Here is a 27580-nt window from a genome sequence, read left to right as displayed (position 1 = left end):
CATCAGCCCCTGCTGGCCATGCTGGCAGGGGCTGATAGGATTTGTAATCCATGAACATCTGGAGAGCTGCACGTTGCAGATCCCTGCACTAGATGAGCTTCTTGGGTCAGTGGGACACTTATCAGAGCTTATGATCTTAGTTCCCCAGCAGGAACATATAGGAGAAGATGAACCATTAGTAGTAGATGGGCTTCTTCTGTTATATAGACCCTCATTTTTATTGTTCTGTGTCTGAGAAGGGACCTTAGATAGCTTCTCCAGTTGCAGTAGATGGCTCTGGATTATATGGACCAGTGGAATCTTCAGCAGTTAATAACATAGGCTGTTTCCGCACGGCCTCCTTGCGCCCCCACGCCGCCAAGAGTGCTGGCGGCGTGGGGGCGCAAGCCGGCTCGCACCCAAGCGTGCGAGCAGGCCAAGCGGAGGCCGCCGCAGGAGAGGCGGCTCCGCACGGAGCTGCCTCTTCGCCCTCCTCCGTTCTACTCACGATGTCCTCGTCGTCGCCTGCTGGCCGTCGGAGCCCTGCCCACGCTGCCCTCCGACCCCTGGAGGTCGGAGGACAGTGTAGGGCTCACGGCCAGCAGGCGACGGCAAGGACATCGTGAGTAGAACGGAGGAGGCGGCATCTTCGGCGCGGTTAGCACCAGCGCCGCGGAAGATCTAACAACAACCCTTTAAAGAGTTGTTGTTTAGGGCGGCCTGACGCCGCCCTGGGGGGAGGGAAGCGCATTCAGGTCGCCGCTGCTGCGTTGCAGCAGCGGCGCCTGTGCGAACGGCGGCCTGGGGGCGGCATTTTTACCGCCCCCAGGCCGTCGTTTATGGGCTGTGCGGAAACGGCCATAGTTAAAGCTAAAGAAAAAACTATAGAGATTTCTTTTGGGGAAAAGATCATTTTAGCCCAAGTAGAGTTCAAACAAGCGTAACAAATTTAATTGAACCAAAAGCTGCTTTAAGTATCATGTATGGAACTTCCTGAAGCCTTAGCACATCCTATGCATCATAATTGAACGTTCATTAATTCTGGTTTAATAATAGGATCACACTGTATGTAAATTTACTTCAAAGATAATTTCCCTTACACTTGGGGTTTCCCCTTGGTTTCTACACTGTAATCACATTCACTAAACTGTGAAAATACTTCTTCATACTCAGTACTATGAAGTATTCTATGTAGCAATCTGGAAATCTTTTACCTGCTAAAAATGGAATATGTGGCATTCAGAAATTGTTCTTTTAAGGCTGCTTAGATTCACTTTTCTTGACCTTGGGATTTATTCCATATGTATGTGGATGAGCTGCAGAAAAACGATTCCAGCTGTTGACTTACAGACGTTTGAAAGGTGAATGTGGCTTTGTGGAAGAGTTCATTTGTTTACAAAAAGGAGGTCAAATATCTGAGATCTTATTTTTCAATATTCTGTTCCAGTAAAAATGTGCCTCTTCCAGATCAAGTACTGTAGGCAGCAGTGAGCAACTCTATGGAGAGGCTGCTGGCCTCTCGTGCGGAAACAAGAACTCAAATACCAGCCAGCACAGAAAGAAACATTCAGAAGATACCAGTTTCATGCATAATAGTTGACAGATGAGATATCACACTTTTGTGCCAATGCTTTATTTTGTGTGAGATTTGCAGGTAAACAACAGCATCATGAAGACTGTTGTATAAAACTTGTTATGATAGTGGAAATAAAGTGCTTGTTCTGCCCCCCAAGTGAATCTGTTTGAGGTGCCCTGTACTTGGCTAGGACAGATTGGGGGAGACACAAGGCAGGTTCAACAGTTTTTACAATGGATTTATTACTGGAGAGAAACAAGACCCTAACTTCTCCCTTGGGTCTGTCTAAGTCAGAGTACTTGGTTGTCTTGAGCAGGCTTGAAGCTGTAGACTGTGTCTTCTCTTGGTTGCTTTAGGAAAGTCCACTGTGTCTTGCTTCCTTTCAGCTCTTTTGGTCTTTTTCCAGTTCTAACTGCTGCTAAACTTGACTTGTGCTCTTTGAACCACCATATAATAATATGGACGTCACGAATATTCCGGTTTCCAACTACCCTTAACACCTCTCTCAGACTGACTGACTAGAACTGAAACAGGGGGTTGCTGGGTAAAGAAAGGAAACTACCTACTGGGAAATGTCTTAAAGGGACAGGGGCTAACTAAAATACCCTCCCTTGGAAGACTTAACAAAGAATTAAAACCATGCAAACTATAAGGAAACTGAATCTAAATGGGGAAATAAGAAAAGCCTCTGTGGGGGCATGACAGTGCTATCAAGTTGCAGCTGACTTACGGCAACCCAGCAGGGTTTTCAAGGCAAGAGACTAATCGAGGTGGTTGCCTTCCTCTGCATAGCAACCCTGGTATGTCTTTGTGGTCTCCCAGCCAGGACCAACCCTCCTTAGCTTCTGAGATCTGACAAGATCAGGCCAGCCTGGACTCTCTTGGTCAGGGCCATCCTGCCCATACCCTCATACATATGCCACAGGACTGGAGAAGCTAACCTCTAGGAGGGGGCTGAAGTTTCCCCAGAATTCCAGCTGATCTGCAGATAGCAGAGACCAGTTCCCCTGGAGAAAATGGCAGCTTCAGTGGCTTGACTCTGTCGTACACTGTGGAGTCAAGGAGAAATGGAAGTCGCTCCCCAGGTCCTGCCCCCACAGCCTGAAATGTTGCAAGCCAGAATTCACAACACTTCTTAGGATTTCCTAAACACTGCATGTGCAACTGTTACCCAAAACATTTTGGACAACCCTAAGGTTGCCACCCATTTCTCTCTGAAAATATTGGGGAGGGGGGATTGGTTGATTGTGCTTTTGACTAACTTTCTGTTAACTTTATTTGGAAAATGCAGCTTCTCCCTCAAACCTTCAAAAAGAAAGCTCACCAGGCAAATCATGACGAGCTGAGCGAACTTCGTCTATTACTGATCTGATACCAGAGCTCATTATTCCAATGTCAGAAGACTTGCACCATCCAAGGGGCCAGGCGCCCAGCCATAGCGCTGTGGCTCTGCCAGACCACTGATCCCATGGAGGCTTCCCAGAGGCGTGGAGAGACTTGCAATGCGATGAAGCCTCCCTGCTACCTGGAAGCCTCCATTGGGCCTAATGGACTTATGTCACTTTTTTGGTGGCATAAGTCCCAAGCCTGGCCTGCCGGCACAACGGTGGCAATGGACAGGAGAGAGTTGACTAGTGTCGGCTCCTTCCCTGGCCAAGCCCTCAGACCACCCCTGGTACGCCAGCGGCAGCCACGGGAGTGCAAGAATCCAGGTGCTGCATCTGGTGTCGCATCCCTCTGCCGGAGAGGATTGCGACGGCTACATGTCAGTTTTCACCCATCTGCCAGTTCAAGTGCGGGGAGGTAAATTTGTTGGTGTAACTGCACACCACTCCCATCAGTAAATTCAGCCCCTCCCCTTGAATGGGACTGTTGTTTTGGTAAAGGCATATAATGTACACTTTTAAAATATTTAATATGTACCTAAGGATATTTTTTTATGCAGTTATGTTAAAAAACCCTCCAGTCAATTAGAACTGAACCCAAAGAATTCAAGTTCAGGGTGAAGGAAAAGAGATTAAACATTGGGAAAACTTCCTGACACTAAGGGCAGTTTGACAGTGGAATTCACTACCTCGGAGTGTGGAGGAGTCTCCTTCTTTGGAGGTTTTTAAACAGAGGCTGGATGGCCATCTGTCAGGAGTGTTTTGATTGTGTGTTCCTGCATGGCAACGGGTGGGACTTGTTGACCCTTGGGGTCTCTTTCAACTCTATGATTCTAAGTTTTAGAAGTATTTTTTGATTGTCCTAAAGAAGTTGGTTAACCTTCAGTGATTTTTTTTAATGCTATCAGTGAAAAATTTCACTTACTAATGCTGACTTTTGCCATTTGCCTTTGTTAACATGGTTGGGTAGTCTAATCTGATCAATTGTATGCCATTTGATGTCATCCCATTCACTGATAGATCACTGATCGACTCAGATCACAACTGTTACCAATCTAGGAAGAAGCAAGATGTTGAAGGACCGACATGGGAGCAAGAGCAAATAGGGAGTACTAAACATAAACCCAAAAGGTGATCATGTTCAGATTTGATGACTTTGGGCAAAAATGCATCTCTTCCTATTGCACACCTAAGAAGCACTGTTTTGTCTCCAAAATCAAAGCTAGAGAACATTCCTAGAATTTGAAATATGCCGCAGCACCTTCATGGGTGTATTGTTAATAAACTGCAGTTCCTTGGGCAAATGTCAAGTATCAATTTCAAAAATATTCTTAAATTCCCATCAGTAAAGATGGTAATTAAACACTAGAGATTAAAGTAAATCATGTTCTTGTAAGTAGCGATTTAGTGAGCTAATTAGTCGCCTGTTCCTAAATAAGTTGTAATAATGTGTGTGTGCTCATGCACTCCAAAATACAGAAGTTGCTTAATCTGAGCTATTACATTGCTAGTAAATTTGAATTGCATTTTGCAAGCATACAGATGTTCTTGGCTGCCAGTGCACCTCTTTTTCTCCCCCTGGTCTGAAGATTGTTGAAATATGTGAAGGGGAAGTCCCATACCGGCATGCCTTATGTTCCAGTTGTCGCTCCAAATACTCACTTCCAACCCAAGGCTGCTTCAAGAGCATGACAGAGGAAGTGGAATAGCCCACATCTGTGCAGTTCCACTGCGGGGTGCCAGCTGCTATTGTAAAGTGCTTTGAAAACTTGTCTATTAGTGAAAATGATTTGGATTATACGTCTTGAATAATTTTTTTGCTTTTTTCCTGGGTTGTGGAAATACCCTAACACTGGGTTGTGGAAATACCCTAACAAAGTGCCAACATGGCAATTTAACCTGAATACTGAGGTTTTAGTTTAGAAAAAACAGTTGGCTCCAAGCTGCACGTTACTCAGGAGTAAGCTTGGTGAAGCAACCATGTAAAACTTTGAATGGGTTGTGCCCAGTGGCCCAGGCCAGCCTATATATGTGTGTGTGTCGGGGGTGATTTTCCGCCCCCCACATGATGAACTCTGTGTGCGCGTGCCCACAGAGAGGGCTCTGAGTGCCACTTCTGGCATGCGTGCCATAGGTTCGCCACCACTGGGATAGGGTATTCAGTGAGGCCTCAGCAGCTAGTTCAGCGGTTCTCAACCTGTGGGTCGCGACCCCTTTGGGGGTTGAACAACCCTTTTACAGGGGTTGCCTAAGACTCTCTGCATCAGTGTTCTCCATCTGTAAAATGGATAAATGTTAGGGTTGGGGGTCACCACAACATGAGGAACTGTATTAAAGAGTTGCGGCATTAGGAAGGTTGAGAACCACTGATCTAGTTAATCTTCCTCCATGTTAAGAGATGGGGCTGCATCCCGTAACTCTAGAGCCAAATTCAGCTCAATACAGAACCAAATATGGCTCTTAAAAATGATGAAACCTGTAAGGTATATTGGAGGGGTCAGAGGGATGCAAAAATGTCCAATATGAGAAGGGAATGGCAGTGAACCGTTTTTATGGGAACAGATGTCTTCTTAGAGATACTTTACTTACAAGGAAATGATAGAGTGAGCAGTTGCTAGTAATCAAGGTACAAACCAGAGAGAGAAGCATGCCAATGTGGTACCACAATTGCACAAGTTGCTCATGTGTATTGTCAAAGACTTTCAGGGCTAGCTGTTGTGCGTTTTACAGGCTTTGTGGCTGTGGTCTGGTAGTTTTTGCTCCTAACATTTACTCCATCACACAATCACTCCTCACTGTGCCATGGAGAGAAACACATTTTAGTCCCCTTACGGACATGCAGAATAATGCACTTTCAATCCACTTTCAATGCACTTTGCAGCTGGATTTTACTGTGCAGAATAGCAAAATCCACTTGCAAACAATTGTGAAAGTGGATTGAAAGTGCATTATTCTGCATGTGTGGAAGGGGACTTACTGTGGCATTCCACTGAAGATGCCAGCTATAGATATGTGCAAAATGTTAATAATGAAAACTACCAGACCAAAGTCACACAACCTGGAAAACCCACAGCAGTCAACTGCTCGTGTGTATCTGTTGCTTTTTTTTAAAGCTCTCATGTGTACCACTCCCTAATAAAGGACCCACAACATCCACTGCTTGGACTGCAGTAGCTTTATGGATTATTAATCACTAGGTCAGTTATCAATAATGTTGTTGTATCGTTTTTGTTATACAGGTTGGCTTTTTAAATTGCTCTTTGCTGGTCTCTTGCTCTGAATTTATGTAGTTCAACTTTTAATTATAAAAGGTTGCAGTCCCCTGGCACAAGAATATTTTTCTTTGGTACACAAAAAATATTTAGAAGAATTGATATTTTATTTTTAGAAAGGGGCCCAGTGTGTTTACAAGATTTTTACAAGGGCACTATAATAATAAAACATGCTCATTTAAAATAGAATGATTGTTTTCCTTGTAATGTATATAAATGCACTCGATGTTATGTACACAGAGGCCTTTAAAACTAATTTCTTTCACAGTTCTTCCTTTTAAGACAAAGGAAGGGAAATCATGGTAAGCATAAAACTGGTTTATTAAGCTATTCCTTCTAAATGAGTGTATATGTCTGATTAACATTATTTGTAACCATTCAGAATCAAAATGTTTCGACATGAATGAATACTTTCAAATACTTTGGATGATTCACATTTAATGACCAAGTGTTGTTTATTGTGTGGCCAAAAGATTACTTCTTGTAATGTTGGAGCCATCAAACCGTGACTTATGATTGAAGGCCCAACCAGAATCAGAGGTTTGAAATTGGCTTGAAGATGATAGTTTGGACAGCCTGTAATTTGTTGCTAAATCAAGAGACCCATTGGTATCTAAGATTTTTGGCTAAATGACTGTTAGACTATGATAACCCAGTATCACTGGATCAAGTTCATACATTTTGTTGAATAATTAAATTAAAAAGCTTTAATTGGATTTTGAATAAATATTGTATTGTTGTATTGTATATATATTTTATATACCGCCTTCTCCTGAAAGGCTCAGGGCGGTGCACAACAATATAATAACAACATCAGTAATCATAACATTGTGCAACAACCATCAGTAAATGTGGCATCAATAAACATAGCATCATAAACATCATGAGCATGACATCATAAATTTAACATAAACATAGCATTATAAAACATAACATTATGAACATAATGAACTTTCAATCTGCTTTCAATGCACTTAGAAGCTGGATTTTACTGTGCGAAATAGCAAAATCCACTTGCAATCTATTGTGAAAGTGGATTTAATGTGCATTATTCTGCATATGCGGAAGGGGGCTCTGTCCGTGCCTCTCATAAGATGACATACTATTTGGTCTTTTTGATCTTCCTTGTCTTTGGGCGCAAACCATGTAAAAATGTAAATAGTTCATACTGTTTTGAATTTTATTGCTGTTATCTTCATTAGAGGGTTGTGCAAACCACTATTCTGAGTAATGCTTTTTATGAAGAAGGGCACCAGATACGTGTTTATAGAATCAAGGAGGTGGTACCCCCCAAAAGTTTGGGAACCATTGTTATAGAGCATGTACATTTTGAGAAATCTACTGAAAAACCTATTGTGATACACAGTTGCGTATGTGAACTGCCATCCAGTCACAGTTGACTTAAGGCAGTGATAGCGAACCTTTTCAAGACCGAGGGCCCAAATTGCAACCCAAAGCCCACTTATTTATCGCAAAGTTCCAACATGGTAATTTAACCTGAATACTGAGGTTTTAGTTTGGAAAAAATGGTTGGCTCTGAGGAGTGCGTTACTCGGGAGTAAGCTCGGTGGTAGTTGGTGGCTTTGCTTTGAAGCAACCGTACAACTCTTCCAATGGGTGAATCACGACCCTAGGAGGGTTTACTCAGAAGCAAGCCCCATTGCCAGCAACTGAGCTTACTCCCAGGTAAAGGATTGCGCTTTAGTTCTTCGCATGAAAATCAGTGGGGTTTAACAGCGCTTAACAGGGTTACCTACACTGCTTCCCCAAAACTAGGTCTTAGGTTTAATGCTAATAATCGAGCCCAGAGGCCCAGGCCATCCTAGATGTGTGTGAGGGGGGGCACTGTTTGCGTGTGCCCACAGAGAGGGCTCTGAGTGCCACCTCTGGTACCCGTGCCATAGGTTCGCCATCACTAACTTAAGGCAACCCCATAGGGTTTCCAAGGCAACAGAAAAGCCATTGCCTCTGTCTGTGTAGCAGCCCTGGACTTTGTTGGTGGGCAATCCATGTTCTAACCAGGGCCACCATTGCTTGGCTTCCACAAGTGGAGAAGGCTGGGGTAGGTTGAGCCATCCAAGTGGAGACAAATGCACAGTTAAATGGGACTGAATAGTTAATGTGGAAGGCAGACTGAGAAGTTTGGGATAGTATCCTAAGTGTCTGCTGGAAGGCAGGCAAGGATGCAAACAATGATTTGAAATCCTCAGTGGTTGACTCAGCAGCGGTCTTTCATTATGTGTGAACCATGACAGTCTTTCTAAATGGAGAGAGCTTGTTTTCCCCAGAAAGGGTTGGAAAGGAATTGTAAGAAAACGTGTTGTTAAGGAGCTCTCTGCTATTTGTTTTATTCATGGTCTGTCAGTAGAAACATTGCTAAAGTAATGGTTTGAGGGGGAAAAAAATCTTTACAAGTTTGTTTTAACTACCCAGTTGTAAGGGAGTGGTTTGATAAACAAGTAGGTGCAGCTATATCTTGAAGCGAACTTCTTTTAAAGAAATGTGATTATCGGGAACATGTTGACTTCGTATCATATTGTGCAAAAACGTATTGTGTAAAGTAACAATGGGAGCCATTACCACATCTTAATGTGCATGTTTGTATTTGTATATTATAGCAGCCTTGAAAAAGAGCTTTTATTTTAAAAGTTTTTGTTCTTAAACAGGAAAGAAGTTTTATTTCTAAGTATTAAACTAGAGCACTTACATGGCAAATAGCCAGTTTAGTAAGAAAATACAGATTTACTGTGTAATCTGAAGAGGACGGGTAAACCCCGTTGGAAGCGATGGAAGAGTTGCACCAGTGCTACTAGTGCTGAGACCCAGAAGTTTGGCCATGCAGTCTCTGCTGGCATGGAGGTGGGGGGGGGGGATTCCTGGGGACTTTCAGCGTGGGAATACTCCCTACACTGGAGGCTGACTTACACCACCAAAAAGTTCCCAGTGGGATTTTTCAGGGGGTAGGTTTTTAAAAAACGTTTCCCTCTTTCCTGTATTGCCTGAAACCCATTGGAGGCAGTGTGGGTAGCCGCTGCTGTACCATCGCCACCACCCCTGGATTGAGTTGCCCAGAAATAAAAGGACAACATATAGCTAACTGAGTTACATCATGTTACTTACCTTCAGATGGAGCAAACATATCCCCAATCCCGGCATCTAGGCAAAGTGAATCAAGAGAGAGTTCATCTTTTAAAACCTCTGCCCGATTTGATTAAAAAAAAAAACCCTCTTCCCTCCAATCCAGAGTTAGAAATCCTACCACTCGTGTGCGCTTCTCTGCTCCCTGCCAGTGGGCCTAACAGGTAGCCCTCTCTCTCCTCGATCCAGTTTTATGATGAGCATCCATCAGATCCTCTTGGCAGGTAGGATAAACTGCTAGGGTTTTTTTTTAATTGATCCTCTAGGGAAAATAAGCAGTTTGCCATGGGTTCAAGAGCCGAGATCATAACAATCATGTCTTTCACTGAACCATCTTCAGTGGTAGCTAGTAATCATAATCCTCTCCAACACTAGACAGGGTAGACAGATTGTAGAAACTATGAGTTGGATCTGATGCGCCAATGATAGTGCCTTTCCAGTGTGAGGCAGCTTCTGCTGGTATGAGGAGCTCTTCTGATAATGCCAAGGATGGCTCCTTAAGTCATTTGGAGAAAGTAGAAGAAGAAGAGGACGAGTCTGGATTTATACCCTGCTTTTCTCAACCGTCAAGAGTCTCCAAGGGGCTTAAAAACTCCTTCCATTCCTCTCCCCACAACAGACACCTTGTGAGGTAGGTGAGGCTGAAAGTGTTCCAAAGAACTGTGACTAGCCCAAGGTCACTAGCAGGCATCATGTGTAGGAGTGGTGGAAAACCATCCTGGTTCACCAGATAAGAGTCCGCTGCTTATGTGAAGTGGAGTGGGGAATCAAACCTGGTTGTCCAGATTAGAGTCCACCGCTCTTAATCACTACTCCGTACTGACCCTCAGGCGCTGTCAGTAGCACTAGACACCCATGGTAAACTAGCGCATATATTTATATTACCACTCCAGGAGTTAATGTTTATTTACTGAAAAACTTCAGTGGGATGCTGTTCCAAAACCAAATCTGTGTGTGTGTTCATTGTGTGTGGGTGTGGGTGTGTGGGTGTGTAATCTCACCAACCAAAACAGCATAGAACAGCACATGTGTGAGTACAGAATTCTGCATAATTCTTCTCCAGGCTGGATGTTAAAAGAAGGGCTGGAGTAGATGAAGATCTTTTTGAGCATAATGTTAAGCCTTCCCCTGCTTATCTGAATTCTAGCCATCTTTACAAACCAACAATTTGATTGTAGAGGACCTTCCTGACCACTAAGTGTCGCTGTTTCCTTTTTAGAGTCAAGAACAACCCAAAAATCCTTAAGGCAGATTTTAAAAAAGAGGTGTATTAGGAATTTCTGAATATGGTCATATCTACTTCCAAAGGTTAGAACATTGTGTTTTTCACAGCTATCAAATTAGTTCTTCAGACTAACTTGGGGAAGTTTCTAAGGGCAGGTGCTTGATGCATTTGTACATGATCTGTTTATGTTGCGTGTTGATTGTATACTTAAAATGTAATTGATCTACTCTACAAATAGGAGTTTGGCCGTAATTTTTTCCGGTTTTCTTTGCTGTTGTTCAAACAATTAAGCATCGCTAATGTTTTCCAGAGTAAACTAGCCCCTTAGCCCAGTGGGATAGTATCAGCTTTGCATGCAGAAGGTTTCAGTGGGTGATTCTCCACAGGCCAGATATAACGGATTCAGGAGTGTGAAAAAAGCATTATGGGGAGAAAGTTCCCAGAGAACTCACCCTCCAAATGCTTCTAACCTGTTATATTTGGTTGAACCCAGGTTAAATAACAGTTGCTGAATTATCAGTTTTTTCCCTTTAACCCAGGTGTCAGACTCAGACACTTCCTGTTTGCCTATGCGAACGATGGCAAGTAGGAGGCGTTCTATTTTCCCCTTTCCCCTGCTCCCTCCCACCCCCCAGAAGTGGCAGCAGGCCACAGAGGCCTGTCAAATGCCTCCCCTGCCCCCATCCCCTCCAAGCCAAACCGGCCCCCGGAGACCTGACAAACGCCTCCCCTGCCTCCAACCACTACCCAAAGCAGTGCCAGGCCCTGGAGGCCTGCCAAACACCTCCCCGCCCCCCTCCTGCCCCCTCCACACCTTTCAACCTTCCCCTACCCCAACACTCCTATTTCCATTTCCCCCCCACCCCAAGTCACTCCTCTCAACCTTCACCCTAGCCTCAAATTCCTGCCTACCCCAAGCCACAGCTCTCTCACCCCTGAGCAACACATCCAGAGGTGGGATCCAACCAGTTCTCACCACTTCTCTAGAAGTGGTTACTAATTTTTTCTGAGTGCTGAGAAGGGGTTACTAAAGCAACCTCCCTGCCCAATAGGGACTGGAGGTGCGTGTGTGCAGCGCCGCCACTGTTTGAATCCCACCACCATCGGAACCTGTTATTAAATTTTTTGGATCTCACCGCTGCCCACATCCAAACCCAAACATTACCGTGTCTTCTTGACCTTGCCAACATTAATGCATTGGAAAGTTATTAGTATACCTATAAAAAGGAGCACTTGTAATAAAACACCCCTTTGGATTAAAAAAAAAAAGGATAGATACTTCCTTATCCTTTCCTTCCCCACTACACCATCTGTGTTTCAAATATAAAAAGTGGCCCCTTGTAGGAGTGGATTCCCTTTAGAGGTGAAGCCATCATTCAAACTTTTTTTTGAGTACTTGAAGCCTTGATTAAGTATCTAACCTTTCTCCTTTGCTGGACATTCCATGACATAACTGGGCACAGATTGGTTGGTTGAAGGTCACCAAAAGCCAGCTTATTTCCATACATTACCATTAGGGACACAGTTGAGCAGAAGTACCCCCACCCCTTATTTTGAACGTAGTCTTTCCTAAAATATAGGTAGCTTTGATGAGGCCCAGGTGAGATGGAGCCTCAGTTTTCAAAATAAACACCTGTACATTCACACTTATCACAAGCAATCAGTCGCAAATAAAACCAACAGCTTGGGGCAAACAACATCCTAAAATACAAATATGAATAGAAGTCTGCTTGTTACATAGTCCTTCGAAACATCGTTATGGGGGGGAAATCCTTAATCCTAAAAGCAACATCATATAAAACTTCTTTATCCCTATTTTCTTGACTTTTTCAGATCTTGTAAGCCCCAGAAAGCTATAATGTTTTCTAGCAGCTTTTTGACACAGTTGCAGGAAATTCCTGAAGAACAAGCCAAAACTAAATCTTTGACCAAGGATAGCAAAGGACAAAGGAACAATCTGAAAACACTGGCATTCCTGACAGTGAGGGGCTGATGAATATGCATCATAAAATGGATGTTTTCATTGACATATTTAGTAGCTTGTTTGTGAAATGAATCACTGCTTTTATTTAGGCTGGCTTGATTTTTGACCTTAAATGAAATGAGTAACATCCGTTTATTTGTTAATGGATAAGTCATGGAATTATACCTATTGCAATTTGGCAGAATTTATCCGTGATAGTTGTGGTTCAGATCTGTAATCTCACACAGAAGCCTATAACTCGCTGGCAAAAAGAATTTTTTTTTTTTTAGCAATAGGGAGGTCACAAAACAAGTCACAAACAATGATGTTAGAAACATTAAACTATGACATTATCCCCGCATGATAATAGTTTGATGAAAAGTAATCAGGGTTGTCTTTCTCCTTTGCCAGATCAAAAATACGAGCACCACATTAATTCAGAGTGAACCAACTCCTTAATAACATGTTCTGTACTAAGCTCCATTACTTAATGGTATGATCACTTAACAGTTTAATGCCAAGTTTCCCTCCTGTCCTGGAGCCCAGGGATGTCGTTAGAAAGGCTTCTCAGCCACAGTGTATGAAATGTTCACTTTTGCTACTGTGGGACTGGTGAAAAGGGCTGTCAAATCTCAGCCGACTTATGGCGACCCTGAAGGGATTTCAAAGCAAGAGGTGAACAAAGATGGTTTGTCACTGTCTCTGCATAGCGACCCTGGACTTTCATGGTGCTCTCCCAAACAAGTATTAACTATGGCTGATTCTGCTTAGCTTTTGAGATGTGCAAGGTCAGGTTACCCTGGACCATCTAGGTCAGGACTTTGCTCCTGTATTCATGTATTTATTTATGGAATATATAAGCCATCTTTCTCCAACTCAAAGATACTTCTGGTGTGTAAGTATATGCATGAAAACTGCCTTTGTTATTTTTCACATTAAATGTGGAAATAAATATGAGACGAACCCTGTAATCTTTGGACACAAGGATTGCAGATCTTTTCCACATTTTCTTTTCCCCAGTTGTCCTTTCAGACCATGGGGAAACTTGATTTCTGGGTGTGTGAAACCTGTATAAATCTAAGAGCCACATTGGGTACCGTGTTTCTCCGAAAATAAGACAGTGTCTTATATTAATTTTTGCTCCCGAAGATGTGCTATGTCTTATTTTCAGGGGATGTCTTATTTTTTCTGTGTTCTGTTCGTCGGGCATGCTTCCAAACAAAACTTTGCTTTCGATCTTACTTTGAGAGGATGCCTTATATTTCAGCACTTCAAGCCGAAAACCTCTACCTAACTGTCTTATTTTCGGGGGGATGTCTAATATCTAGGAAACAGAATTGTAGTAGCCATGCTGAGGAAAGGGCAATGGGAAGTAGCCCTCTCTTTGATGCCATAAATATTTATATCCATATTTATCTCTACTGATGATGTACTCAACATTAGTCTTCACTGAGATCCTTCCTTTATAACACAAAGCAAAGTAAACTCAGCTGCAACATTTGTGACTATTACTTACAAAAGCTGTTCTTTAAAATAAACATCTTTTTAAAATAAAAAGGCTGTTATTTTAAAAAAGACTATTATTTTTTAAAAAAGAAGAAACAATGTGTGGTAGAATGTCATTCATTTGCTAGTAATGGTCCTATTACAGTAATTACAATTTTCTGCAGTGTTTGAAGACCCTGGCGTGTGGCTTAATTGCAGATTTATAACAACTAACCCTTTGGGGACCATTGTCCTCCATAATCACAATCTTTTAAGTAATGATTTGAAGAATAAAAGTTATGTTCCAATTGTTACTGATTACTGTCATCATATCACTTGCTCCTTCTGAAAGGCCAAAACCTAAATATAGAGTTAAGATTACCATTTAATTAGTTAATTACATTTTTATGCTGTAAAGTTCACTCCCTACTGAGCTTTTGCAGTGGGTGTTGGCCGTGTGTGTATATATATGATCAAAGGAAACCTTTGCTAGTTTGCTAGTAAGAAATCTGTCAGCCCCACCTACCTCACAGGGTATCTGTTGAGGGGAGAGGAAGGGAAATGGTTTGTAAGCTGCTTTGGGACTCCTTATAGGTGAGAAAGATGGTGTATAAATCCAAACTCTTCTTCAATGCATTTTTAAATAAAATAATCAAGCGTATACATAGATTGTTCCTGCCTTCAGTGTAACTTGTAAACAGGATTCTTGTGGCAGCCATATTTTCTGTGAGACTAAAAGAGACCTTCTTGAGACCTTCTGTGAGACTAAAAGAGACCTTACCTCTAGAGCCAACTAAAGATGTTGGATACAGTCAGACGTAAATGTTCATGTTAATGGGGAGAAGGATCATGTAATAGCATGAAAATCTTGGTGATTACTGTGCCTGTACTAGATTTCCACTGGGATGGAAACTGTGTGGACCAGCATCATAGTTTTGCTATATGAAAAATAGAGGAATAGGTGAAGGTTTACACTGCTCTGAACACCTTGGGATAAAAGTGATGATAGATGTGTCAGCGACAACTGTCCATGGTGACTGAAGGGAAACTCCACGCTCAGAGGCATTAAGTTCTGCATACCAGTTCCAGGAGGTAGCATCAAGGGAAAGCTTCGATTTCTTCGCCCTGTTGTTGACCCTTCAGCGGAATTGGTTGGTGCTGTGTGAGAGAGAGCATGCTGGACTAGATGGACCACTGGTTTGATACAGCAGGGACCTTCTTATGTTCTTAAAGTTTCTTAGATAGGTTTCCCAGGACCTTGTCTGGTTTGACCCTGAGTTTCTTGGGGGAAATGTGGGATACAAGGGTGACCAATTTTATTATTATTATATAATTTTGTACAGCTGCCTGTTCTTTAGCTGATTGTCGGCCTTTCATTTCAATTCGAGCCTCACCCAGAGGCCAAGGACGTTGTAATATATCAGTGGCTCCCAGCTGGGCTACCTTCTGAACCTGACTGATGTTGATTTTGCCGAGTTGAAAATGTTTCAAATGTAACTCCAGTGTTTTTGGAATGGTGCCTATTACCCCTGGGATGACCTCAGCTGGTTTGTCGCTGAATCTCAATTTTCAAATCTTGGTATTTAGCTACTGTTTCATGTTCTTTTTCAATGACCCTACTGTCGCAGGGTATTGATATGTCGATGATGGTCACTTTCTTGTCCTCCATCACTGTGATGTCTAGTGTATTATGTGCCATCACTTTCTGGGAGTGTAGAACTTGTATAAACCTAAGATCCACATTAGGTAGTAAGCTGCTGAGGAAAAGGGCTGAAGTGGCCCATTTGGATTCGAAAGTCCCACAAGATCTTGACCTTCTCACTTTCTGTGACTTTCTCTGGACAGTGTTCCCACCAGTTTTTAGCTGTCCTAATGTTGTTGTTGTTATCTGGAAACAACAGTAATAAATGTGCTGGTAACTAAACAAATACTATTTTTGCAGTTTGCCGGGAAGATTCACACCAGTCTATAGTCTCTTGTGCTGCGGTGCTACTTACTCCTGTTGAACCAGTGGCTGAAGGGAAGAAAAAGGAACAGCCAAAAATGCCTGAAATGACCAAACAGTGAGTGACTAATACACTATGTTTTTAATATGCTTTAAACAGTGAGGACAAATTCTGCCTTTCATGATTCATACACTGCACCTCTTCTCTTTCTGATGCATGGTAAACTTTTCTTAATCACATGGTAGTGTGGTTCTGATAACTAGTAAATCAAGTAGTTCCGTGTGCTCTGTGTTAAGTAACTTACGGGTAAATTATCTTTTGTATCTACTCTGAGATATGGTGCCCTCCTCCATGTTTGTGGTATCAAAGAATATATTAAGAGTCTCTCTGTAGTAACTTAAAGTAATCTGGTGGCATGTTCATCAGCTTAACCTCTCTAATTGTAAGCCTTTGCTTTTTGTGCAAGGTTTTCTTTTATTCATCAAACTTAAGAGTATTTTTGCTTCTTTAGTTCTTTGATATAAATCCAGGCAGCAGCTTGCAGAAGTAGGTTTCCTGGTAAATATGAGCTGTTGCTTAATATTTTACAATAACATCATGGGGGCAGGGAGAAATCATAACTACTGTAAAGGGAGTGTTTAAGAACTGTGACTACAGGTTCAGATGCTATAAGGTAGGGGTGGCCAACCTATGGTGCTCCAGATGTTCATGGACTACAATTCCCATTGGCCCCTGCCAGCATGGCGAGCCCAATTTAGGCACGGAAGCCTTGCGGAATTCATGCCCAAACCGGGATGGTTCACTTCCTTATCCCAGGATATATTGACCGTGGAGAAAACACCCTAAATTCTGAAGCTGGATAGAATTCAATTTGCCTCTCAATTTTAGATCAGCAGTTTCACACTGGAACTGCCATTTGAGCTGTCTAAGCGCTGTTAACATCAACTGTGGAATGCCCCCGGGTGACCACTTTTTCCCCACAGGATTCTGAATTTTGCCACTGTTGCCATATTTGTGTTCAGAGATTGTATAATCTCGAGTACTGATTCTTTTTAAGTATGTGAAACCTACACCTGCCTTTTCTCCCTATTAGGAACTGATCAACTTCAAATTGATTAAAGATGCTCCAGTGAAATAACCATTGGAGCGCAATGAGTGACGGCTGAAATCACTTCCACTTGATAATTTTTTTATAAAATTAGATTTCTAGATCTTTACTTCTCGTAATCTTGTGCAGTTAGCTATTGATCTGTGAACAAAATTCTAAACCTCTTTCTTGGTCTACCGGGAATTTCTCTGGCTGTTCATTTAATGCTTTGAAATTTTGTTCCTCTTACTTATTTTTCACCCGAAGAGATGTAAATTGCTACTTTGTCAGCTGAAATCTAGGACCTTAATTTTTAAGCAAGCTATTGCGGATAATACTTTCTATCTACCTTGGTGGGGACAGATGCTCTGGAATAATAGTATTTTATCATGGAGTACAGTTTATTGTCAATTGTGCCTTATTAATAACAAATATAAACCCTATTGTTTGGGATCACCTGATCTGCACAGCTAATGATGTAGCATTCTTTTAAAGGAAGGCTGTGCATAGATGTCATATGTATTTAAACATTAAATGAATACTTGCTTCAGTTTGTAGAGAAATGACAACCAATTATGAGGCTGAGATCTAGGTCTTCTGTTTTAGTCTTAACTTTTAAAAATTCATAGGCTGAAAGAGAAAGTAACCCAAAATTACCCAGAAAGCATCCATAGCAGGGCGGGATTTTGAACCTGGGTCTGCCAGATCACTGCATCTAACAGCTATATCATACTGACTTCTTGAGTTCCAAGCTGATACTTAGGGGTATCAGTGACCTGCACAGGCAACACAAATGGGCTAAACGAACCTAAGTCACCTGTGTCGCCATTTGCATGGCGGCTACAGGGGCCGTCTGGGATCCTGGCGTTAGGATGTGGCATGGTTCGAACAGGAAACACTGTGTTTCCCTGCGAACCGCACATCCAAGAATCCTCCTCCCCAAGAATCCCACGCACACACTTACCAGCACAAAATGGCGGCTACCTAGAGAACTAACTTTAATGGTGGCTGCCTAGAGAATCCACCATAATGGTGGATGGAAAGGAAAAGGAAATAGAATGCTTCCTGCTTGCCATAGTTCGCACAGGCAAGCAAGAAGCGTCTGAAACTCAGGTTAAAGGGAAAAAGTCACTAATTTAGTAACTTTCATTTAATCCAGGTTCGTCCAAATATAATGGGTTAGAAGTATTTGGGGGGAAGTGAGTTTTGTCAGAAGTTTTCCCCATAAACACCTTTTTCACACCCCTGAACCCACTATATTTGGCCAGTCCAGAATCATCCAATATAGGGCACCAGATTGTTAATTATATAGCTTAATATTTTCCCAATCATTGGCTATTTTTACTTCAGGAATTTCTTTGGTCAAGTTCTAGCATTTCTTCTTACAATGCTCTATTTAAGTGATTTGTGTTGGCCACTCAGGATGGTATGGACTTCTGATTCCCATCAGCCCCTGCCAGCATTGGCCATGCTGGCAGGGACTGATGGGAATTGTAGTCCATAACATCTGGAGTGCCAAAGGTTCGCCACCACTGCTCTATAGTATTCCTCCCCTTCCAAATGCATGTACAGGCACCTTGAGAAAAGCATGAAGTAGAAAACAAATGAACTTGGGAGTCCTAGTCTTTCAAGTGTAGATTACATTTCTATATACCCCCTTCCTGCTAGGTGACATTTGTTCAGAGCTGTTTGTTGTTGAAATTCGTAGAAATAAAACAATTTTTAAAAACACACTGACATTTGGGATAACCATTCCGGGCCTCTTCTGTTGCCATGGTGATCCTCCAACAAGGCTCTGTTAAAGAGACATGGATTCTTAAACGTAGATGAACTTCCTTTAGATTGGGCTAAATATATTCTACCGATTTCTTTAGAAAAATAAAAGTCAGGAACATGTTGAGATGGCTACACATTGGGAGGACTCTCTCCTAGCTGTGAGCGCAGAAAAGGAGGCTGGCTAGCATGTGCTTAGAAAAAAGAGGGCGGGGGAGAGAGCTCTTTTCAAGTGTGGCAGATCACAGAATACTTCTTGAAAGCTCGTGCTGCTTGTGAGGGACCATCCTATGATTCTGGAAGTGGGAAGCTAATGAAGATTGCTCTAATACTGTGGGTATCTGTCAGGCAGTGCTTTTCTGCTTGATCCTGCAGTACTGAGATACCATTAGAAATGTCTTGATGTTTTGCAGGATGCAAAAACGACAAGAGCAGATTCACGCAGTATGTTTTGCATCTTGAGGAGACTGCATTGGCTGTTGGCTGGCTGCAAGGCTGCTTTGGTGTGAGGCTACAAGCCTTTAAATTCCACTTTTAGGATTTTTTTGGGAGGGAGAAGAAACAAGGAAACAAATTACTTGACATGGGCCCTGCTGCAGAGATTTTGCTTGAGGTTATCATCTAGGCCCGCATGATGAGGTGGCGGGCAGATTGGCACTCCAGATGTTATAGGATTACAATTTCCATCAAGCCCTGCCAGCATGGACGTTGTGATCCATAACTATCAGGAGTCTCAAAGGTTCACTCCCCTACGGAATAGGGATTGAGCAGCACTGAAGGGTGAGAACTCTCAAAAGAATCACACTCCTCTGCCCTGAATGGCCCTCATGGTTTAATGGCAGCCCAAACACTAAGTCCGAAGGGCCAATGGCTGGTATTTCTGGACTGAATGTTGCCTTCACTCCTGGGAATGCCCCCCCCCCCGGTGTCTGAGTGGATGCCAGTGTTGCTTTGTGGTGGCCTGAACTTCTGGAGCTGAGGAGCGGTCAGCTGACAGCCCTTCTGCCCCCTCCACTGGTGATAGTGCCCCTTGTGCTGTAGAGGGGGAAGACACGTGGGCACAACTCTGCTGCTCCCCCACATCTGAATTGGACTGTAAGTGGGTTTTGATGAGTTATCTGAGGAGCTTTTAGCTGAGCAGCCACATTTTAAAAAATGTTTTGTATTAATTTTTTTAATTGTGCAGTAACGATTATTATTACCAAACTTCTTGAGTAGGCTCTTCTTCATTTGTTAGAAACTTTCATGGCTTGAATCACTAAGATGTTATTGGTTTTCCGGTTTGATGTGACCCTTTCAATAAAGTAAATGGTACCCTCTCCTGGCGGTTTCTGCCTGTGAAACAGAACATGTGCCATCTTTCCTCTTCCCTTGCACAGGTCATACCTATAAGTGTTGATTCGTTTTTCTTGTGCCAGGTGTTTACCTTTTAATCTATGCAATTTACTATCTTTTTTTTTTTTGCAAAAGTGATTTAAAGATTGTATACAAATGGCATACATGAAACAAATTAATCAGGAAGAACAGCAACAAAGAAGAATGAAAACAGAGGTTTTCCAACAAGAACATATTAAAACCAAAAGAATTAAAATGACATATTTGTACGTCTGTAAAAACAACCTATTTCACCTTTGCAGAAATATGAAAGTGTAATTCTAGAGGCTGTTTGGTTTGGCAGAAAGTTCAGTTAATCCTCTTGTTGGAAAAGCAGTCTGGTGTAGTGGTCAAAGATGCCTTCTATCAGCTGTTCATGGTTAATCAGCTTTCCCCTTTCTTAGACTCATACGACCTAGCCATGCCAATCCATACTTTAGTAACTTCACAGCTGGATTACTATAACAAGATTTACATTGGGCTGCTCTTGAAAACAATCCTGAAACTACAAATTGTTCAGAATGCAGTAGCCAGATTACTGTCAGGGGCTAACGGTTGGGAAGACATAGTCTATTTTAACACACATACTCTTTCTTCTCGTTTGTTTCCTAGTCCAGGATGAGATGGTGGTTATATCCTAAAAATTCCTTTATGGCCTAGGATCCACATATCTGTCTCTCCCCATATATCATTATGTTCCAACTATGGTCTTCTAGTTTGTTTGTTTGTTTGTTTGTTTATTTAACTGCATTTGTACCCCGCCCCTTCCCGACCACAGCCGGGCTCGGAGTTGCTTATAGACATATGAAAACATTACATATAAAAATATCCTAACTCTACAATAAAACTAATAATAGTGCTAAAACCTAAATCTTATCAATATATGGCAAGTAATGCAATAACATTATTTAACCTACAATCTTCACTCCCCAATCTTTTGATGATCCTTTACAAGGTATCATCATGGGGGGTGGAAAGGCCCAGGAGGCCCAGGTAGCAAAAAAATAACTGCACATAGTGGGTGGGGGGGGACTTGATTAACAGTTTATGGCCATGGTGGCGAACATATGGCACTCCAGATGTTCATGGACTACAATTCCCATTAGTCCCCGCCAGCATGTCCAATTGGCCATGCTGGCAGGGGCTGATGGGAATTGTAGTCCATGAACATCTGGAGTGCCAGAGGTTCACCACCATTGGTTTATGGTGTTAGTTGGTAGTTGATGTTTGGGAGGTTGGCAAGATGTTAAGAGGACATGGATGGCCTCACCTAAAGGACTGGTGGAACATCTCTGTCTTACAGGCCTGATTAAAGTCCCACAGGGCCCTGGTGTCAACCAACAGAGTTCCACCACACTGGAGCCATGGTCGAAAAAGCCCTAGCTCTGACTGAGGCCAACCTAACATTCTTGTAGATTACTCTTGGAGGACTGAAGTGTCCTCTGGGGGCAATATGGGGAGGTGCAATACTGAAGGTATGAGAGCCCCAGACTGTTCAAGGCCATAAAGGTCAAAACCAACACCTTGAACTTCTCCGTCAGTTCAGGTGGCCCACTTGACATCTACTAGACCAGGGGTAGGGAACCTGCAGCTCTCCAGATGTTCAGGAACTACAATTCTCATCAGCCTCTGTCAGCATGGCCAATTGGCCATGCTGGTAGGGTCTGATGGGAATTGTAGTTCCTGAACATCTGGAGAGCCGCAGGTTCCCTACCCCTGTACTAGACAGTTCATTCTCTACCAGGGCTTCTACTTTGTGGAGGAGTCATCATTTTAGGAGGTGTTATAAGACCATTTTCTCTGTGGGGGGTTTTAAAAAAAGTTAATCTGCAGACATTTTCTTGGGGAGAGAGTATAAATGGTGTTTCACTGTAATACTTAGGTTTTAAAAGTTTGGCATTGGAAGCCACAGGAGAAAGGAGCAGAAGAAATGTTTTAATTAATAAATAATTGTATAAAGTTAAAGATTACTATTTTGAGCAGCTTTCTGCTGTGAATTGTTATAATAGATGGTGGAAATATTTCAACTGCATTCATGCCCCCCCCCCCCCCCCCCCTTAGATGTAACATTTTAATTGCTGGCAGTCTAAGTGCTGCCAGTACTGTAAAACTGCATAGTCTCCACAAGCTGTTATGACTCAAGCACTGCGTAGAAGGTTATAAGTGACATAGCTTATTAGCTCTGAATTGTAGTTCCTTCAGGAAAGACTGAACTTCAGTTATTCAAGACCTTACATTGCTATGCCTCCTTTTTAAAGGCCTAAGAGTTCAATAGGATGTGAACATCTTCCAACTTAACCCACTCAATAGTCTCCGTCAATGGCTTGACGTAAATGTCTTCTACTCTGTTAGAAACTTGAAGGGTCATGGTAGGTGAGTCTGAGAAGCTTTTTCACCATTAGATGCACAATAACAGATTTAAGTTGATGTATGACCTCATGTCACTTGGAAAGATAAGTAACTATGGGCTTAGCATTTGTAATACAGCTCTTAGGTATATAGAACCTCATCTTGATTTTCTAACCTAGCAGAAGAAACTGCCAAACTTTCTGCTAAAATCCTGTGGAATGGTGTTCATATAGTTTTTTTTTAAAAAAAAACCCCTAGTATGGCATCTCTCTTTATGATTTTTTTAGACTAGAGGCTACTATGAGTTGGTTGTAATGATTTTTTTTGCAAGATGAAGGGAGGATCTGGTTAAAAGCTTGGCTGATTTAGAGAGTGCCCTTCAGTTAGCATGTTCAATCGCTGACCACATAGCTAGCTCTGTTAAAATGTGATAAACAGATAAAAAAAACCTTGATCTCAGCAGTGTGCTGTGAAATATGAACATTTTAAGACATGGATATCGCCATTTGTTTACTGGAGGGTAGGGAGATATCCCAGGCATTTAAGCAGTGACTGTGAAGTTGTCAGACATATGTCAGAAATGAGATTTGCTTTTCCTTCATTTGCTCCAGAGAGTAAAATGAAGGAAAACAAATGGAGCTGTACATATTACTTAAGAACAAACAGACATAAATGACAAAATTGATTACGAAGAACATGAATGCAAATTTGACTGACTTTCTAGTATTTGAATATTATGTAGAGATTTACAGTGAAATCCAAGGCAGAGTAGAAGTGAATGAAATTAGAAGAATGTAAGTCTACTTAGAATGATATTGTTAACAAAATTAGATTTAAAATTAAAGTTAGTACCTTAGAAAAGATACAATGCAGGGACGTAGGTAAGGGGGGGGTTTCTCGGGTTCAAACCCCTCCCATTACATGTCTGGCTTGCTTGAAACAATGCATGGAACGGAACAGCCAGAAAGCTCTCAGTCACTGAATCCACCCCATAAAAATCTATACCTGCGTCAACTGATACAATGCCTTATTATCTCCTTTTAAAAACCTGAATAAGTCTAACCTGTAATCTAGTTGAATTCTTAAATTTTGACTACATGAAAAACCCTTTATATATTCATTATAACTGCAAAAAAAAACAAAGGAAGGAAGGAAGGAAGGAAGGAAGGAAGGAAGGAAGGAAGGAAGGAAGGAAGGAAGGAAGGAAGGAAGGAAGGAAGGAAGGATCAAAATGGAATTCCAGATGTTAACCTGTATGGATTTCAGACAGAAAGCAGGTACTTTGGTGTAATGGATTTGGGAACAGCAATTATCCAAAGTTTTATTCAGTCCTAGGAGACACAGTTTCGGTAATCCATATGGAGTACTCTAACGTCCATCTTAACATAAATCAAATATTACACATGAAGTTGCTTTATACTGAGTTGCACCATTGGTCTATCAAAGTCTGTACCGTCTGCTCTGATAAGCAGCAGCTCCTCAAGGGCCTTGAGCAGAAGTCATTCACTTTACCTTCTTCCTGATCTTTTTAGCTGGAGATGCTGGGCATTGAACCTGGTGCCTTCTACATGCTAAGCAGATTCTCTACCACTGAGCCACGGCCTCTTCCCATTGTGAAGACCGTGAAGCTGTTACCCAAAAATGAAAGAAGCCCTGTGTCCTTTTGCCTCCCAAACTTGAATGCTGAATGTAACTTGCCTATTCACACCCAGAAGGAGAAGGGGAAATATTTTGCACGCAGTGAATCGCAACCCCTCCCACCCACTCACACTTTTTAATATTAGTATTTTTATGCTGTCTATCACATTCTGACTTATGCAGTAGTTAGAAGGCACCTATAAAACCAGCTTGGTGTTATCTTGATTTGCTGTTTGCAATGCCAAGGGGAGGTCAAGTGCATGCTGGGAGTTAATGCAGGACTTCCAAGATGTGGTAGGTGAATTTGCAGACTGCTGTACATCTGGCAGTGAGGAAATAACGCAGGAGGCTGTAAAAAAAAGTGCTCTAATATTCTTAGGAAAAGAGCTTTACTAGATATAGACAAACCAGTTCCGTATGGAAGGGGAAAAAAATGCAACCCGAGTAAATCAGTGGGTTATTTTCAGTGCACCATCAAGGTAACCTTGGCTCAGCACACAGTTGTGTTTGAACGGCAATTTAGTGTTATTCTGGTTGGCAATATGTTTTATGAGGGTGTTAACAGCTGCCACACAGCATAATAAAAAGCATCACCAGTTCATTACAATAACAAATCTGATAAGACGCTCTGCTGTTCAGTAAAGTCGCTCTCTCCGATGTATCTTCATGGATAATGCACAGGGAGCTTAATTATCTATTTCTACCCATCTCACCTTGCAGCACGGTACCTCTCCATCGTCTCCCGTGCTTGCTTTCGCAGTTTTGCCTCACGCTCGAGGACTTAATGCAGCCCATTTAGATTGCAAATAGTAAGTGTGGCATCGAGGAAGGATGGGTGTATTTTTAAAGCGTCAGTTGGCAGCTGAGTAAATGCTGAAGGTTCAGAAGCGTGAAGGCATAAGAACTGGGCATCAGGAATAATGTGGAGCTACTGCCAAAAATGACAGTCATTGCCCCCTTCCTTTTCTAAAACATCCAGTTGAAATTGTCCTGTGTGCCGAAGTCAATATGATTCTTCATTCTCCAGTGGCAGATGATAATGTGGAAGAAAAGTGGAAGAAATACACATCATAATTCGGTGATCTTCAGAACTCTCTTCCACCAAATATTCCTTTCCATAATCAAGGGAAATCTTCCTTCATGAGGAGACTTTTCTCCTTTGGAGGAAGTCTTTCTTCATCAAAGGAAGACTTAGCGGCAGGAAACTGCGAAATCCAGCTTCCTGACATGGTTTGTGTATGCATCCTAAAAATCAATGCAATAATTTTTTTATCAAGAAGATCTTTAGATCTTCATGGTTACAGGTAAACTAATGTGAACATACGTGCATTATGTGAAGAACAAAAATAGTGGATATCTCCATCCATTATTTGAGCATATGCACACATGTACCAAAGCAGACCATCGATCCACCACCTAGGTCAATATTGCCTTGTCCGATTAGCAACATTTCTCCAGAATCTGAGACAGAAAAAAAAATTCTAACATTTTGGGGCCTTTCCCCACTTACCTTAAGCTCCGCGCTACTTGAGGAGAGTAGCGCGGGGTCCCCCGGCACTCCCCACGAGAGGGGCGGCGACAGCGCAGCCACCCCGACGCTGCTGCTGTCACGCCCCCTCAGTGCGAGGCATCCCTGGCGCTCTTTCAAAGGGCGCTTTTTGATGATTGCGCAGAAGCAGAATTAATTCAGGGGACGCCCACAGCTCGAGCCAGGGATGCATGGCAGCACAGAATTGCGGGCAGCAACCCTCGGAAAAAGGTAAGTGGGGAAAGGGCCTTGCTCTCAGCTGATTTCATTGAAAGTACTAGAGACTGAACCCTGGAATTCTTTGGATAGGAATTCATTTCCCATCCATGACGTTAACTGAAACATAATTTCCTGTCCCTCTTCTGTTTGCTTTCTGCCCTATTCCTCACCTACTCTTTATGAAGCATTCTTTAAAATGTCTGTATTTAAGAATTTATGGAAGTTTCATAAAGAGATTTAAGGAAGTTAATACATTTAGGTGGGCTCCACTTTTCTAATATAATTACTAGCCCTTTGGGATAGGGTGGGATAAAAGTGTGATTAAATAACACAAATTTGCGTTCGGGAAAACACATGGCATGTTCAGACCCTTCTTTCTGGAATAATCAGTCTGTAGACTGAAAGTCTGCGATGCAGAAACATGGATTCTGTGTCTTCCTATAATTTGTAGTTCCTGAGACACTCCCCCCCCCCCCCCCCGAGAAGTACATGGTACTAGAGGACATAACATCTGTACTTGATGATGACCTAATCTAGCAATACTTTTTTGATCAACTAAATCAAATTTATCCCAGACCCAGATGTTCTCCATCGGAGAGCAAGTCCAAAGACTCCTTGAATAAGATCTCCTCCAGAATTCCACTCAAACGCCAGTTTGAGTCCCAAGAAATCATAACTGCTTTCTTACTTTTGGGAAGCACTGCCCTTCTCCTCAGACTTAGCACCCACTGCTCTAGAACTAGACACAGTCACCACAGTGGCCTTGGCTAGACCCAAGTACTCTGGAAGGGGTCCACCAGTCCACCAACCTCAAAATTAAATGGCGTGTTTATTACTTTCTTGCAGTCTGTTTTGGAGAGTTAGGGCTTAAATATACATAGCCCCAGGCTGCATGAATACTTAAGTTTCTCAGCCTCCAGCCTTTGCAGAAACAACATCTTAATCTTCCTGCTTGTCTGTGTCTATCCCAATTATTCTTGCCTAATGGAGCTGTTCATCTGTGAAGACCTTGCCCTGCTATCCCACCCCATGGACCTCAGTATAGAGCAGGGCAGCAGCATATAACCAAGGTTTTGCTTTCCAGTTCATTGAACAGCACTGCATGTTTTAGCTTATTTTTAGCACGCTTTAAGTAAAAACTGTGAGATCTAGCATATTGATTTGAGTCATTGACAAACAACCCCTGATGTTTAAAAAAGAAAGATTGATATGTAATTGAACTCCAGGCACACTTGCGGAATATATCCATTTCATTTTGTAAACTTTCTAGAACAATTCTGTTTTAGTTACCATTTTTTCCAGCAATCCCAATTCAAAAGTCTTCATTTCACAAATTCTAAATTTAACCCTAATCAGAAGGAGAGGATAATAGAAGAAGAGGAAAAAGAGTTTGGATTTATATCCCACTTTTCTCTCCTGTAAGGAGACCTCTCCCCACAACAGACACCTTGTGAGGTAGGTGGGGCTGTCAGAGTTCCAAAGAACTGTGACTAGCCCAAGGTAACTTAGCAAGAATGTAGGAGTGGGGAAACACATCTGGTTCACCAGATAAGCCTCTGCCATTCAGGTGGGAGGAGTGGGGAATCAAACCCAGTTTTCCAGATTAGAATCCACCTGCTCTTAACCACTACACAATGCTGGGG

The 27580-nt window shown here is 42.2% G+C and overlaps 1 protein-coding gene across 1 annotated transcript in view; it reads left to right on the top strand.

Annotated features, from left to right (window-relative positions):
* LOC125440105 (serine-rich coiled-coil domain-containing protein 1-like) overlaps positions 1-27580 on the top strand; it is a 534627-nt gene that overhangs the window by 211155 nt on the left and 295892 nt on the right. Inside the window, exon 5 of the mRNA XM_048509679.1 lies at positions 15966-16086. Coding sequence (XP_048365636.1) covers positions 15966-16086 — 121 coding nt within the window. The remainder of the gene's footprint in view (positions 1-15965; positions 16087-27580) is intronic.

Source organism: Sphaerodactylus townsendi, linkage group LG10 (genome assembly GCF_021028975.2).
Source record: "Sphaerodactylus townsendi isolate TG3544 linkage group LG10, MPM_Stown_v2.3, whole genome shotgun sequence".
NCBI classification, from domain to species: domain Eukaryota; kingdom Metazoa; phylum Chordata; class Lepidosauria; order Squamata; family Sphaerodactylidae; genus Sphaerodactylus; species Sphaerodactylus townsendi.
The sequence above is the reverse complement of the archived record's forward strand: the minus strand, read 5'-3'. Positions and strand labels throughout refer to the sequence as shown.